The sequence below is a fragment of the Dipodomys ordii genome, unplaced genomic scaffold (assembly GCF_000151885.1).
Source record: "Dipodomys ordii isolate 6190 unplaced genomic scaffold, Dord_2.0 Scaffold11, whole genome shotgun sequence".
NCBI lineage: Eukaryota > Metazoa > Chordata > Mammalia > Rodentia > Heteromyidae > Dipodomys > Dipodomys ordii.
Window position 1 is genome coordinate 622,776 of NW_012267227.1, and position 12,613 is coordinate 635,388.

The 12,613-nt window shown below is 43.6% G+C and overlaps 1 protein-coding gene across 4 annotated transcripts in view; it reads left to right on the forward strand.

Moving 5' to 3' along the window:
- Positions 1 to 5,955: 5,955 nt before the first annotated feature.
- The window catches only part of Aagab (alpha- and gamma-adaptin binding protein), a 42,848-nt gene continuing 36,190 nt past the window's right edge, over positions 5,956 to 12,613 (forward strand). For all 4 annotated transcript variants that reach the window (XM_013010207.1, XM_013010209.1, XM_013010208.1 and 1 more), the window contains exon 1: positions 5,956 to 6,057. In XM_013010207.1, the coding sequence (XP_012865661.1) occupies positions 5,985 to 6,057 (73 nt within the window). In that variant the 5' untranslated portion in view covers positions 5,956 to 5,984. The remainder of the gene's footprint in view (positions 6,058 to 12,613) is intronic.

A 12,613-nucleotide genomic window follows, 5' to 3' on the forward strand; every position in this document is an offset into this window, starting at 1 on the left:
TACTTTAATCTTTACAAGATTCCTATGAAGAGGCTAAGGTTTTTTTTTTCTTCCATTTTATACTTGAGGGAATCTAAGACTTAAAAAGACTAAGTACTCTCTGAAAGATGATTGGTTGGTGGTGCTATTAAAATCCAGGCAAGTTGACTGCAAAACCTTCATCATTAACCACAAATCATTGGTATACAAATATACCAATGTCTATCTGTGAAGACACAAAGCTAATGGCTAAATGCAGTACAAATAGGATTTATCTAGAGGAATAAAAGGAGGCATGAAGGAGACTTTTATAACAGGAATGTTAAATTGAAAAGGTTTGAGAAGCATGTTTGTATTGTCAGGGTATGTGGGCCTGTCCATAATGCTCATCTTCAGCCAGTTTTCTTTCCATAACATGAACATAATAATCTGATAGCTGTGTTACAAGGTTAAATAAGCATCTAAACCACTTACAATGGTATATGATATCTGGCAAATGTGAATTAGCTTTGACTAGTACGGTTTTTCTTTTACAACACATTCTCGAATACTGGCTTTCTCAGTTGAAGATGAATTAAAATTCTCTGAAGGACTTGTAAACACCAATTGCTATCCTCCACTCATCAATTCAGTAGATCTAGAGTGCAGCCTAAGAATTTGCATTTCTCACAAGTTTCAGGTGGTGTTGATGATGCTGTTCCTGGAACCATACTTTGGGAACCCTTGTTCCTAGGGTGGCTTCATTATCTGATTGAGACACCAATCTATCATATCATAACAGTGTGTCTCTCTACCTCTATCTCTCTCCTGCCCCTCTCCCCAATATTCCAGAAACATACTGTTTATCTTGGCTAACCGTAAAGGAAATCTACTTTTACGTAAGGAAGAACCAATGTAGTTTCAAGGTGGGGGAGGGGAATGGATCAACTTAAGAGTTGGAAGTAAATCTAATTTCTAAGCTAATATAGTCTGGAGAAAAGGAAACAGGTCTATAGAGATGAAATGTTTCACTCACAGGTACTTACTTGTGCAAATGTCAAAGTCAGGGTCAACCCTCAGTATTCTCCTAACCGAGAGCTTTTCCTACTAGTTGCACCCATGGTTGGCATCTGAAGGAACTAATCAAAGCCCTAAGTAGAAGTGGAATCTATGTTGGCATGTGTGAGTAGTGGTATATACTCATATAAATACTCAGTATTGCTGGGCACTGGTGGCTTGCGCCTGTAATCCTAGCTACTCAAGAGGCTGAGATCTGAGGATTGTGGTTCAAAGCCCAAGGAGGAAAGTCTGTGAGACTCTTACTAACTACCAGAAAACAGGAAGTCATGCTATGGCTCAAAGTGGTAGAGTGCTAGATTTGAATGAAAAAGCCCAGGCCCTGAGTTCAAGCCCTATGTGAAGGATTGACCCCACCCCCAACCCTATTTTCCCAGATCCATATAGACAGACAGGCAAAATCCCAGGTATGTGTGAACTTGTTTAATGTGCGGCCAGGGCAATCCCCCTAAACCCAGCTGTAAACATCCCTTTGTGGGTCCAACTGAAAAGTCCCCACTTCCCTTCCCCTAGTGGCTTTTTCATTAACCTCTGCCTCCTTGCTCAGACCTCAGATAAAAACCCAGCTCCTGTCCCAACTCTCTGGCACAACCTCTAAACCCGCAGGAAGGTCTGTGCCCCTCATTGTTTCTCAAAAAACAGTCCTTGCCTGTTGACGATCGATTCCTGTTTGTTCCTTTTCCATTCTCCTCCATTTTCCCAACACTATGACTCACAAAAACAAAACAAAACAACAATAACAAAACCCATTAGTATTCATTTGGTACTTAGGAAAACTCATACAGTTCTTCATCCACATAGAGAAGTCTTTACCCTACATAGAGATCAGCTTCAAAACCAAATTGCAATGTCAGCTCTCTTCAATGTCCTTCCATTTAGCCTGTCTTAAACAAGCAGTATACTGAGCAATACAGATATGACTATCCTTAGTTCTTCTCCCTCGTTTTCACAATTCAATATCAGCAAGTATCTTTTACTATAATGTAGCCTAGATTTTGTCAAGCAACTTTCTCTGGATTCTAAAGTTAAATTTTTTATTTTTGTTGGTCGTGGGGCTTGAACTCTGGGCTTGGGCACTGTCCCTGTGCTCTTCAGCTCAAGGTGAGCGCTCTACCACTTGAGCCACAGCACCACTTCCAGTTTTTTAATTGTTTATTGGAGATAAGAGTCCCAAGGACTTTCCTGCCTGGGCTGGCCTTGAACAGTGATCCTCAGATCTCAGCTTCCTGAGTAGCTAGGATTACAGGCGTGAGCCACCGGCGCCCGACTGAATTCTGGTTTTTGATACAGGATTCCAAACCAAAAGGGGAATAGATTATTGACACAGAATTACCTCAAGAGAAATTATGCAAATGGAAATCAGAATTCTCCCAGGATTCTAGTTTCTTTTTCTAGTCCAGGTTTGGGGAACTAGAGAAACTTGATTGCTCCTGTAATCAACATGAGGTTGAAAGTCAGGGCAGACTGGCTGTTTCTAGGGAGGTGTCTCCACTAGAGTTCTGATAGCTTGGATCTATAAAAAGAGGATAATGTGAGGTGAAAACTTAATTTTACCCAAAGAGAGGTCTCACCTTTGCCCTTGTCTACTGAGAAGTGATGACTTGATCCTTGGAACGTTCCTGCCTGATAGAAGTGACTGTCTGGGTGCTTTAAGCATTAGTCTAACATGGTTTTTTGATGGGGGGGTTGAGCCATGCCAAATCAGGAAACTTAAAAGCATTAGTCTGGGAGGAACTGCAGCCTGAGAGACCCTTTGAGTTTGAATCCCAAACTCTAGCCACCAAAGGCCCAAGTAAGCTTTTGTAGCTAGTGTACTGGTGCACCTGGGGGCAGTGGAAGGATCCCCCCCCTTCTGATGCTGGGGCCACACCTCCTCCCACTCTCTCCCTATTTATGAGTCTCCATCATTAGTTCTGTCCCTTGTTTTGCCCCTGGCCCCCTTGCAGATTTCCCCTTGCCCGTTTCCCCTTTTTTCCTTTCCTTTCCCTTCTCCACATCTCTTGCACCCCCTGCATGCTTCTATATGCTCCCCCCACCCCACCAATAAACTCTTTTCTGCCTGAACTATGTGGTGGTCTCCTTTCAACAAAACCTTACAGCTAGCAATACCCTGAGCATACTGTCAGGCATTGTGGTTAGGAAGAGGTAATGATGTCTCATTACTCCATAGGGGAGACCATTTGGATGCCTCTTTGATTCTGTCCTGTGCGTCTCTTTGTTTGCCTTTGGCCTTTGTTATCTTTCACAGTGATAAAATCATAATAGTAATTGTGGTACCTCCTGGAGTTCTGTAAGTTTTTTTTTTGTTGTTGTTATTTGATCAAATCTGAGGGTCCCTAAACTTGTAGCCAGCTCTACGTGAGGACAATTCTGGTTACTACTACACTTGTGCTGGGGTCTAAGTGAGGGCACTGTTGGGATTGTTAGATCTTTGATTTTGCAGTTTGGCTCAACTCATTACTTTGTAATAACAGGATGGTGAAAGATTTAACATACAATTTGTGATAGGATATCTTTGAAAATGGTGTTTAGGGTCTTGTATTTTGGGAAAGTTAAATTTAAGAGAGACCTAGATAGGAAAAAAAGATTAAAATTCTGGACAGAAAAAAATGATCCCTGAGAAAATGAGTCCCATTTCTGACCTACTGAGAGTCCTGACAGAGACCTTCCACAAATTATTTCAAGCTCTAGTCAAGTGAGGCCAGATAACAGAGTTAAAAGATACAAGACCTAAAGTGGCGCATACCTATAATTCTGGCTACCCAGGAGGCTGAGATTGAGGATCAAGGTTCAAGGCTGGCAGAGATGGACAAATCTGAGAAACTTATCTCCTGTTAATCAGCAGGAAGTAGGGGTGTAGGCCAAGTAGTAAAGCTCTCACAGAGAGTAGAAAAAAAAAAAAAAGAAAAGGCTAGAGTGAGAAGAGCCAAGGTCAAGCACCAAAGTGGGAGAAAAAAGATGATACACATGGAAAGATGCTAACGCTCTTTAACCACTTCAGAAAAATCTGAGTGTAATTTTTTTTTGGGGGGGGTCCAGTCGTGGGGCCTGAATTCTGGGCCTGGGCACTGTCCCTCAGCTCTTCAGCTCAAGGCTAGCGCTCTACCACTTGAGCCACAGTGCCACTTCCGGCTTTTTTCTTTTTGCTTATGTGGTGCTGAGGAATCGAACCCAGGGCCTCATGCATGCAAAGCAAGCGCTCTACCGATGAGCTACCTTCCCAGCCCCTGAGTGTAATTTTTACAAACCAAATTACACTGAGAAGTCAAAACTTTATATTTTTCTCCCTTGGATTAGGAATTTTTTAATACTAAAAAATTTTGGTTTTTTAATAGCTTACATTTCTGTATTTAAAAATGTTAACTTGAGGGTTCACCTTAAGCTGAAGAGCTCAGCGATAGCGCTCAGGCTCAGAGTTCAAGCCCCACGACCGAAACAACAAAAAAAAGTTAACTTGCAATTCAAATGATCTTTAATGTATTTTTCCTCAGTATGCATTCCCAAATAAAGCATTAAAAAAACTGAAGTGCTAAGAAAAAAGAACTTACACATTTCCATTTTTCCCCAAACTTATCACCTCAGCTATATGATTTGCTTCTTTTCCACTCTCCTAAGTCATTGGCCCAAAGTTTCTGAATACATATTTTTACTTCTTTTTTATTTGTGTGTGGGTATGGAGGTATTAACTCAGGACCTGGGCACTGCCCCTCAGCTTTTGTGCTGAAGGCTAGAGCTCTACCACTCAACTCACAGCTTGTTCCAGCCTTTGGATTGTTAACTGGACCTAAGACTCACCCAGACTTTCTTGCCCAGGCTGGCTCTGAACCTCAATACTCAGATCTCAACCTCCTGAATAGCCAGGACACAGGCCAGGCATGAGTCACCACACCTTTCTTTTTCTAAATTTATTTGTGTGTGTGTGTGTGTGTATCCTGGTGCTTGAATTCAGGCCCTTGAAGCTCTCCCTGAATTTTTGTGCTCACAGATAGCACTCTAACACTATGAGCCACAGCTCCATTTTTGGCTTTTTGGTGGTTAATTGGAGATAAAAGTCTCTCAAGACTTTCCTGCCCAGGCTGGCTTTGAACCTCAATACTCAGATCTCAGCCTCCTGAGTATTACTAACTTCTGAATCTATTTTTAGTTTTCATTATTTTATTTTTTATTTGCCTGTCTTGGGGCTTGAACTCAGGGCCTGGGTACTGTCCCAGCCTCGGTGTGCATAAGACTAGCACTCTACCACCTGAGCCACAGCGCCACTTACAGCTTTTTCTGTTTGTGTGGTGCTGAGGAATCGAACCCAGGGCTTCATGCATGGTAGGCAAGCACTCTACCACCGAGCCACATTCCCAGCCCGCTGGATGATTTTAAAGCGGTGTTTTGAGGTAAGATTGTTCTGAAGCAAGGCAGAGCTCAGAGCGAGGTCGACCAGCAGAGAGGCGGAGTCTGGGGGGCAGGGTAGGGCTCAGGGCCCAGGTTAAGTCTGAAGTCGGGGAGACAAGGTCCTCATCTTGGGACCCCGCAACGGAAGGCTTGCGGGTGCGATGCTCCAAATGGGTGCCCAGGTGTGTACCCGCGCCGAGGGGCCTCCCATGAAGGGCCAAGGGAGGCCCGTTTCCCCACCTGAATTAAGATGCTTCCTATGGGGTCCTGGCTGTCAGGCGCCAGCGCCATGGTTAGGGAGGGAAAGGGCCGCCTCTCAGCCGAGGTGCGGCCTCCCGGTGTAGCCGCCTCCTTCGAGGGGCGGGCACTCGTTCCCTTGGTAACGCTCGGCGCAGCCCGGCCGGCTCCACCCCGGAAGCGGAAAAGGGTTGACTGTGGAGCCGGCCGAGTGAAGCGCATGCGCCTCTCGCGAGTCTCCTCCGCCCCCTCCCCCTGCACGCCGGCCGCCGGTGGTACAGCCCAAGGCGGAAGCGGCGCCCGGACGGCACCGGCTCCCGAGCGCGGCGATGGCTGCGGGCGTCCCCTGTGCACTGGTCACCAGCTGCTCCTCTGCCTTCACGGGCGACCGTCTGGTCCAGCGTGAGTAGCGAGGCGCCCCGTCCCCTCCGGCAGGGAGGGCGGCGGCCCTGCCACCCCGGCCTCCCCGGGCCTGGTTCCCGCCGTGAGCCCGGGCGGAGGGGCTCAGGCTCCCGGGGCTTCCGGCCTTGGCTCTGTGCGGCGAGCCTTGGGGAGGGGGGTGACGTGGGATTCATCCCCGACAGCCAGCCCCCGAGCTGATCCCTTGAGAATGAACCCGAAGGTGCCCTAAAAATGGTGCCAAGTTCTGCGAGTTGGAGGGAGCGAAGATGGGGGATTGGAGGTGCCATGTCTGTGACTTGCGAGCTGGATCTTTACTAAACATTGCCTTCCGGTTTTGATGCCGGATCCACAGTGTGACATTGAGACCAACTTTCTCTACCCCCCCTCCCTCCTTCTCCCTTCCTTCCTACTTCCCTCCCACCTCTCCCTCCCTCTTTCTTTCTTTTATTTTGGGGGGGGGTGCTGTCTTGCTCTTGCGAAGCCCAGGGCTCTGCTACTACGATCCACTCCTAACCCCCACACTAAGTCAAGGACTGGTGTAAAAGAGCCCAGATACTGGAGTCAAAGGCCAATTCTTTCTCGAAGGGGCCCTGCAGAGTTGAATTATGTACAACTAAACGCTTATGTTTTGTTTATGCATACATATCAGTATTGGAGCTTGAATTCAGGATTTGCGTTCTTGCTTGGCTTTTCTTTCTCAAGGCTGGAGATCCACCACTTGAGTCACATTTTTACTTAGGGCTTTTTTTTTTTTATTGTGAAAATACTGTACAGAGGGGTTACAATTACATGGGCAAGATAATGAGTACATTTCTTATCTAGCATTGTAGCCTCCTCCTTTGTTTCCCCTTCCTATCCCTTCCTCCCCCGCCCACCCCCCCAACCCTCCTCCTCCCTCCTACCAAAGTTGTAAAGTTCGTTTTTTCGACATACGACTTGTACGTCTCATTGTTGCAATGGGTCCACCTGTATCCCTAGTTAAGCGAGTTGTTTTTTCCCTTCCCCTCTACAAATTATAACAACATCAAATACAGTGAAAGCAGGGGAGGGACATACAAAGCAACAAAGACATAATCTTATAAATGTGTTAGAAACAATCGCATGAAAGAAAAAAATATTTGAATACATATCTTAGGGTTCCTTTCCCTAACATCAACGTATCTGACCTTTTCTGCTTGTCTCAGACATATATTAGATATTGCAAATAAGGGAAACCATGGGACCCATGTTTCTTTGGGCCTGGCTTACTTCACTTAATATAATTTTTCCAAGTCTTTCCATTTCTTAACAAATGGGGCAATGTCATTCTTTCTGATGGAGGCATAGAATTCCATTGTGTATATATACCACATTTTCTTGATCCATTCATCTACTGAGGGGCATCTGGGTTGGTTCCATATCTTAGCTATGGTAGAGAGTGCTGCAATAAACATAGTCGTGCTGGGAGCTCTATGTGGAGTCTTTTGAGGAACCTCCATACTACTTTCCAAAGTGGTTGAACAAGTTTACACTCCCACCAACAATGCAGTAGGGTTCCCTTCTGTCCACATCCCCTCCAGCATCTGTTGTTATTAGAGTTCTTGATTATAGCCATTCTAACTGGGGTGAGGTGGTATCTCAATGTTGTTTTGATTTGCATTTCTTTTATGGCTAGAGGGGTTGAGCATTTCTTCATGTGTCTATTGGCCATCCTTCTTTCCTCTTCAGAGAAGTTTCTCTTTAAGTCTTTAGCCCATTTATTATACTTAGGGCTTTTTGCTGGTTAGTTGATCAGAGTATCATAGACTTTTCTGCCCTGGCTGGCGTTGAACCATGATCCTCAGATCTCAGCCTCCCTGAGTAGTTAGGATTACCGGCATGAGCCACTGCTGAAGGTTTCTATTATAAATATATGGCTTTGAATGAGTGTCTCTTAGTGGTATGATTCTGGAGAAGTCGCGTGAGTCTCATGGGTCTTTTTTTTTTTAATCTGTAAAATGGGGGTAAATTTTACAGGATTAGGCTTAACCCAGAGCTTGGCACATAGTAAACCCCCATGAATAGTAAGCATTATTATAAAAGCAGATTATTTCTGCCTCTCAGTTTCCTGATCCTTAAAATGAGGCATTGTCAGATTGACAATACTTTGTAAAGTGTAAAGCACCAGACAATTCTTTCTTATTTTTATTTTTATATCAGTCCTGGGGCTTGACAGCCTTGCTGTCCCTGAGCTTCTTTTGCTCAAGGCCAGCTCTCTACCACTTGAGCCACAGCGCCACTTTGGCTGCCTTGAGTAGTTTATTGGAGTTAAGAGTCTCATGGACTTTCCTGCCCAGGCTAGCTTTGAACCACAGTCCTCAGATCTCAGCCTCCTAAACAGCTATGATTACAGGCATGAGCCATCAGTACCTGGCTATAATTCTTTTTTCACACACTTGTCAGGTGACAAAATTTGGCAAGATGCGAGCTGGGAAGGTGGCTCAGTGGTAGAGCACTTGCCTTGCATGCATGAGGCCTTGGGTTTGATTCCTCAGCACCACATAAGCAGAAAAAAAAAGCCAGAAGTGGCGCTGTGGCTCAAGTGGTAGAGCACTAGCCTTGAGCTGAAGAGCTGAGGAGTGCCCAGGCCCAGAGTTCAGGCCCCATGACCGGACCTCCCCCCCAAAAAAAAAAATTTGGCAAGATGCCCCTTCAGCACATATATTCTGACTTATTACTTATGATGACTAGAAAGGTTAAATATTTAATTAGCACACCTACTGAATGATATTGCTCTTAATTAGGCAGTAGTGGAGCTTGAATGCAGGTCCTGGGCTCTGTTCCTTAGCTTTTTTGCTCAAGGCTGGTATACTACCACTTGAACTACACTCCACTTGAAGATAAGCATCTTATAGACTTTCCTGTTGGGCCAACTTCAAACTGTGATCTTCAGACCTTGGCTTCACTGGCTGAGATTTCAAGCTCTCCCATCCTCTCTTTATTACTTCATCATCAAACAAGTACATATTCATTAAGTAAAATTTAGCACAGGGACAAAAGAAAATGTTAGTCATAATCTTAGTATCCAAAGAAATCCTACTAAAATTTCTTCTGTGTGTTTCTTTCCAATACTTTTTTTTTTTCCTGCTGGTCGTGGGGTCTGGGCACTCAGGGTCTGGACACTGTCCGTAGCCTTTTTTTTTTTCCCCCTCAAGGTTAGTGCTCACCAACTTAAGCCTCGGCTCCACTCCCAGCTTTTTGGGGGCCTGAGCACTGTGTCTGAGCTTCTTTTGCTCAAGGCTAGCACTCTATCACGTGAGCCACAGTGCCACTTCCAGCTTTTTCTGTTTATGTGGTACTGAGGAATTGAACTGGGCTGCATGCATGCTAGGCAAGCACTTACCACTGAGCCACCTTCCCAGCCCCCAGTACATTTCTTTTAATGAAAAAATAATTGTAATTATATTTCATATATAGTTTTTACTTTTTGTAGTGCTTTCTTTCCATCCAACCCAATACCTTGTGTATGTATTCTACTACTGAGTCACACCTCATCCTCTCTCCTGATATTTTTGACATTAAATAATTAGTTTCCATTATATATCTGTCTAATAAATATACCAGAATTTGCTCAAGATTCCTTAAAATGTTGGCTTATTTAACTTTCCAAAGACTTAAATGCATTTTGATTCTCATTAGTGACACATGAAAGTCCTTTCCCAAACAGCTTGAGTATAGTATTTTTATAATGGTGGTGACATCATGTGCTTTACTGTTTCTTTTAAAAAATGTGTATTTTTTTTATTGTAAAGATGCTGTATACAGGGGTTACAGTTACATGAGTAAGGTAATGAGTACATTTTCTATGGAGCATTGTTACCCCCTCCTTTGTTTTTCCCCTACCATCCTTTCCCTCCCCATCTCCCCAACTCTTCCTCCCCCACCCCTGAAGTTGTAAAGTTCGTTTTCAAGATGGGTCAACCTGTATCCCTATTTAAGCATTTTGTTTTTTTCCTTCCCCTCCCCTGTTTCTTTTTTTAATAGGCTCAGAGTCTTGCTAAATAGCCCAGACTGCTTCAGCCTCTTGATAGCTGAGACTACTGCTTGATTGTGTGCTACCATGTAGCTACTATGCCAGGCTTTCATAGTGAGCTTTAAAGATAAGAATTGGCAAAGTCGGGCTGGGATAGTGGTAGAGTGCTTGCCTTGCATGCATGAGGCCCTGGGTTCGATTCTTCAATACCACATAAGCAGAAAAAGCCGGAAGTGGTGCTGTGGCTCAAGTGGTAGAGTGCTAGCCTTGAGCTGAAGAGCTGAGGGACATTACCCAAGCCCAGAGTTCAGGCCCACAACTGACCAAAAAAAAAAAAAAAAAGAATTGGCAAAGTGGTCATTGCCTTGTAATTGCTGATTATCTGCAGTTGACAAATAGCAACATTGTATTTTTATAACACATGTCAAATTTACTGAAGATAAATGAATCCTGTAAAATAATGTATTTTATTTCTGTGTGTAAAATGTCTCTTAGGGGGCTGGAAAGATGGCTCAGGGGTAGAGTGCTTGCCTTGCATGTATGAGGCCCTGGGTTCGATTCCTCAGCACCACATAAGCAGAATAAAAAAGCCAGAAGTGGTACTGTGGCTCAAGTGGTAGAGTGCTGGTCTTGAGCTGAATTGCTGAGGGACAGCGCCCAGGCCCAGAGTTCAGGTCCCACGACTGACCAAAAAAAAAAAATGTCTCTTAGGTAACTCAAATTCTTGTTAAAAATTAGATGACCTTTTCTTTGTGATTCTACTAGTGTTTTAAAGTAAAAAAGAAAGAGCAGTTGGTGAGCTGGTTATTTGAATAAGGAAATGTGAACCATTTTAAAAAGAGGTTATCATTGAGTGGAAGCATTAGAATTTTTAAAAGTTTAATTTTAATTTTTATTGTGAAAATACTGTACAGAGGGGTTACAATTACATGGGCAAGATAATGAGTACATTTATTTATTTTTTGGTCTGGTTGTGAGGCCTGAACTCTGGGCCTGGGCGCTGTCCCTCAGCTCTTCAGCTCAAGGCTAGCACTCTACCACTTGAGCCACAGCGCCACTTCCGGCTTTCTGGTGGTTTATTGGAGATAGGAGTCTCATAGTCTCTCCTGCCCGGGCTGGCTTTGAACCGCGATCCTCAGATCTCAGCCTCCTGAGTAGCTAGGATTACAGGTGTGAGCCACCAGCGCCCGGCTGGTACTAGGGTTTTGAATTTCTGGTCTTCTGCTTGTTATTCAGGTACATGCCCTCATCCCTTTTTACTCTTTTTTTTTTTCCCCCTGATAGTTTATTGAATTTTTGCCTGGGCTGGCCTAGACTTTAATCGGAGTGACAGGCATGTGTGACCCAGCTCTTTATTGGTTAAAATGGAATCTTGCTAATTTTATGCTTGGGCTAGCCTTAAATCACAATCCTTCCAATGTCTTTCTTTGGAATAGCTGGGATTACAGTCAAGAACCACTGTGCCTAGCAACACTTTACATGAATTTTTATGACCATTTTACATTAATTCTGGAAAAGTGTATTGTGTATTGTTAAACATAAAATTAGCCTTTGTTCCAATTATTGCAGTTAAAATGATTAAGATACTGTTCCTGCCCTCAAAAGGGATGTAAAAATACTAAAATATAAAATGTAGATATCTTAACATTATTGCTCTGGTCCCTGGAAACTTTAAATTTTTTTTGGTGCCTGAGGCTTGGGTGCTATCTTTGAACTCTTTTTGCTTATGGTTAGCACTCCACTGGTTGAGCCACAGCTCAACTTCTGGCTGTTTTGGTACTTAATCAGAGGTAAAAGTCTCATGACTTTCCTGCTTAAACTGGCTTTACCCCTCAATCCTCCAATCTCAGCCTCTTGAGTAGCTAGAATTACAGGTATGAGCCACCAGCACCCAGCACTTACGTTCTTTGCAAGACGGAGAGTTTGTTTCTAGTTATGTCTTATACTTACAGAAGGTTCCAAAGTAATTTACTAAGGAGAACACTTATTTCAGAGTCTTGGTCAACATTGTTGGACATCACTATAGGGATTAAAGCTTGAGTCTTCTAATTTGCATTTTTCTGTAAATTAGAGGTCTTCTGAGTGGAGCTTCTTGGTTTATTCTAGGAATAATAGATTTCTTTTAACCATAGTTGCTTTGTTGTGGTAGGATGAGTCTGCCTTTGAATCAGTTATCTATTTCCAAGTCTTTATTTTCTTTGCTGGATGGAAGAAAGACCAGTCTATTGGGAACTGTTTCATGGCCCAGATTTGCCATCACTAAGTGATTTATTAAATGGTTAAATGAAGCCTGGATTTAGTGAAAGGGAGTGAGGAACTTCAATTTGTTTTTAACTATGATTCTTAATATATAATTTTTCAGTTAACATTAGGGCTTAATATTTTTGTGTTTATTCAGAGTAGATGTCAAATGCCGGCAGCTCATGCCTGTAATCCTAGCTACTCAGGAGGCTAATCTCTGAGGATCACTGAAGCCAGCCGTGGCAGCAAAGTCTTATCTCCAATGAAGTATCAAAAAGAAGCCAGAAGTAGAGGTGTGTCTCAAATGGTAGCGCACTATGCCCA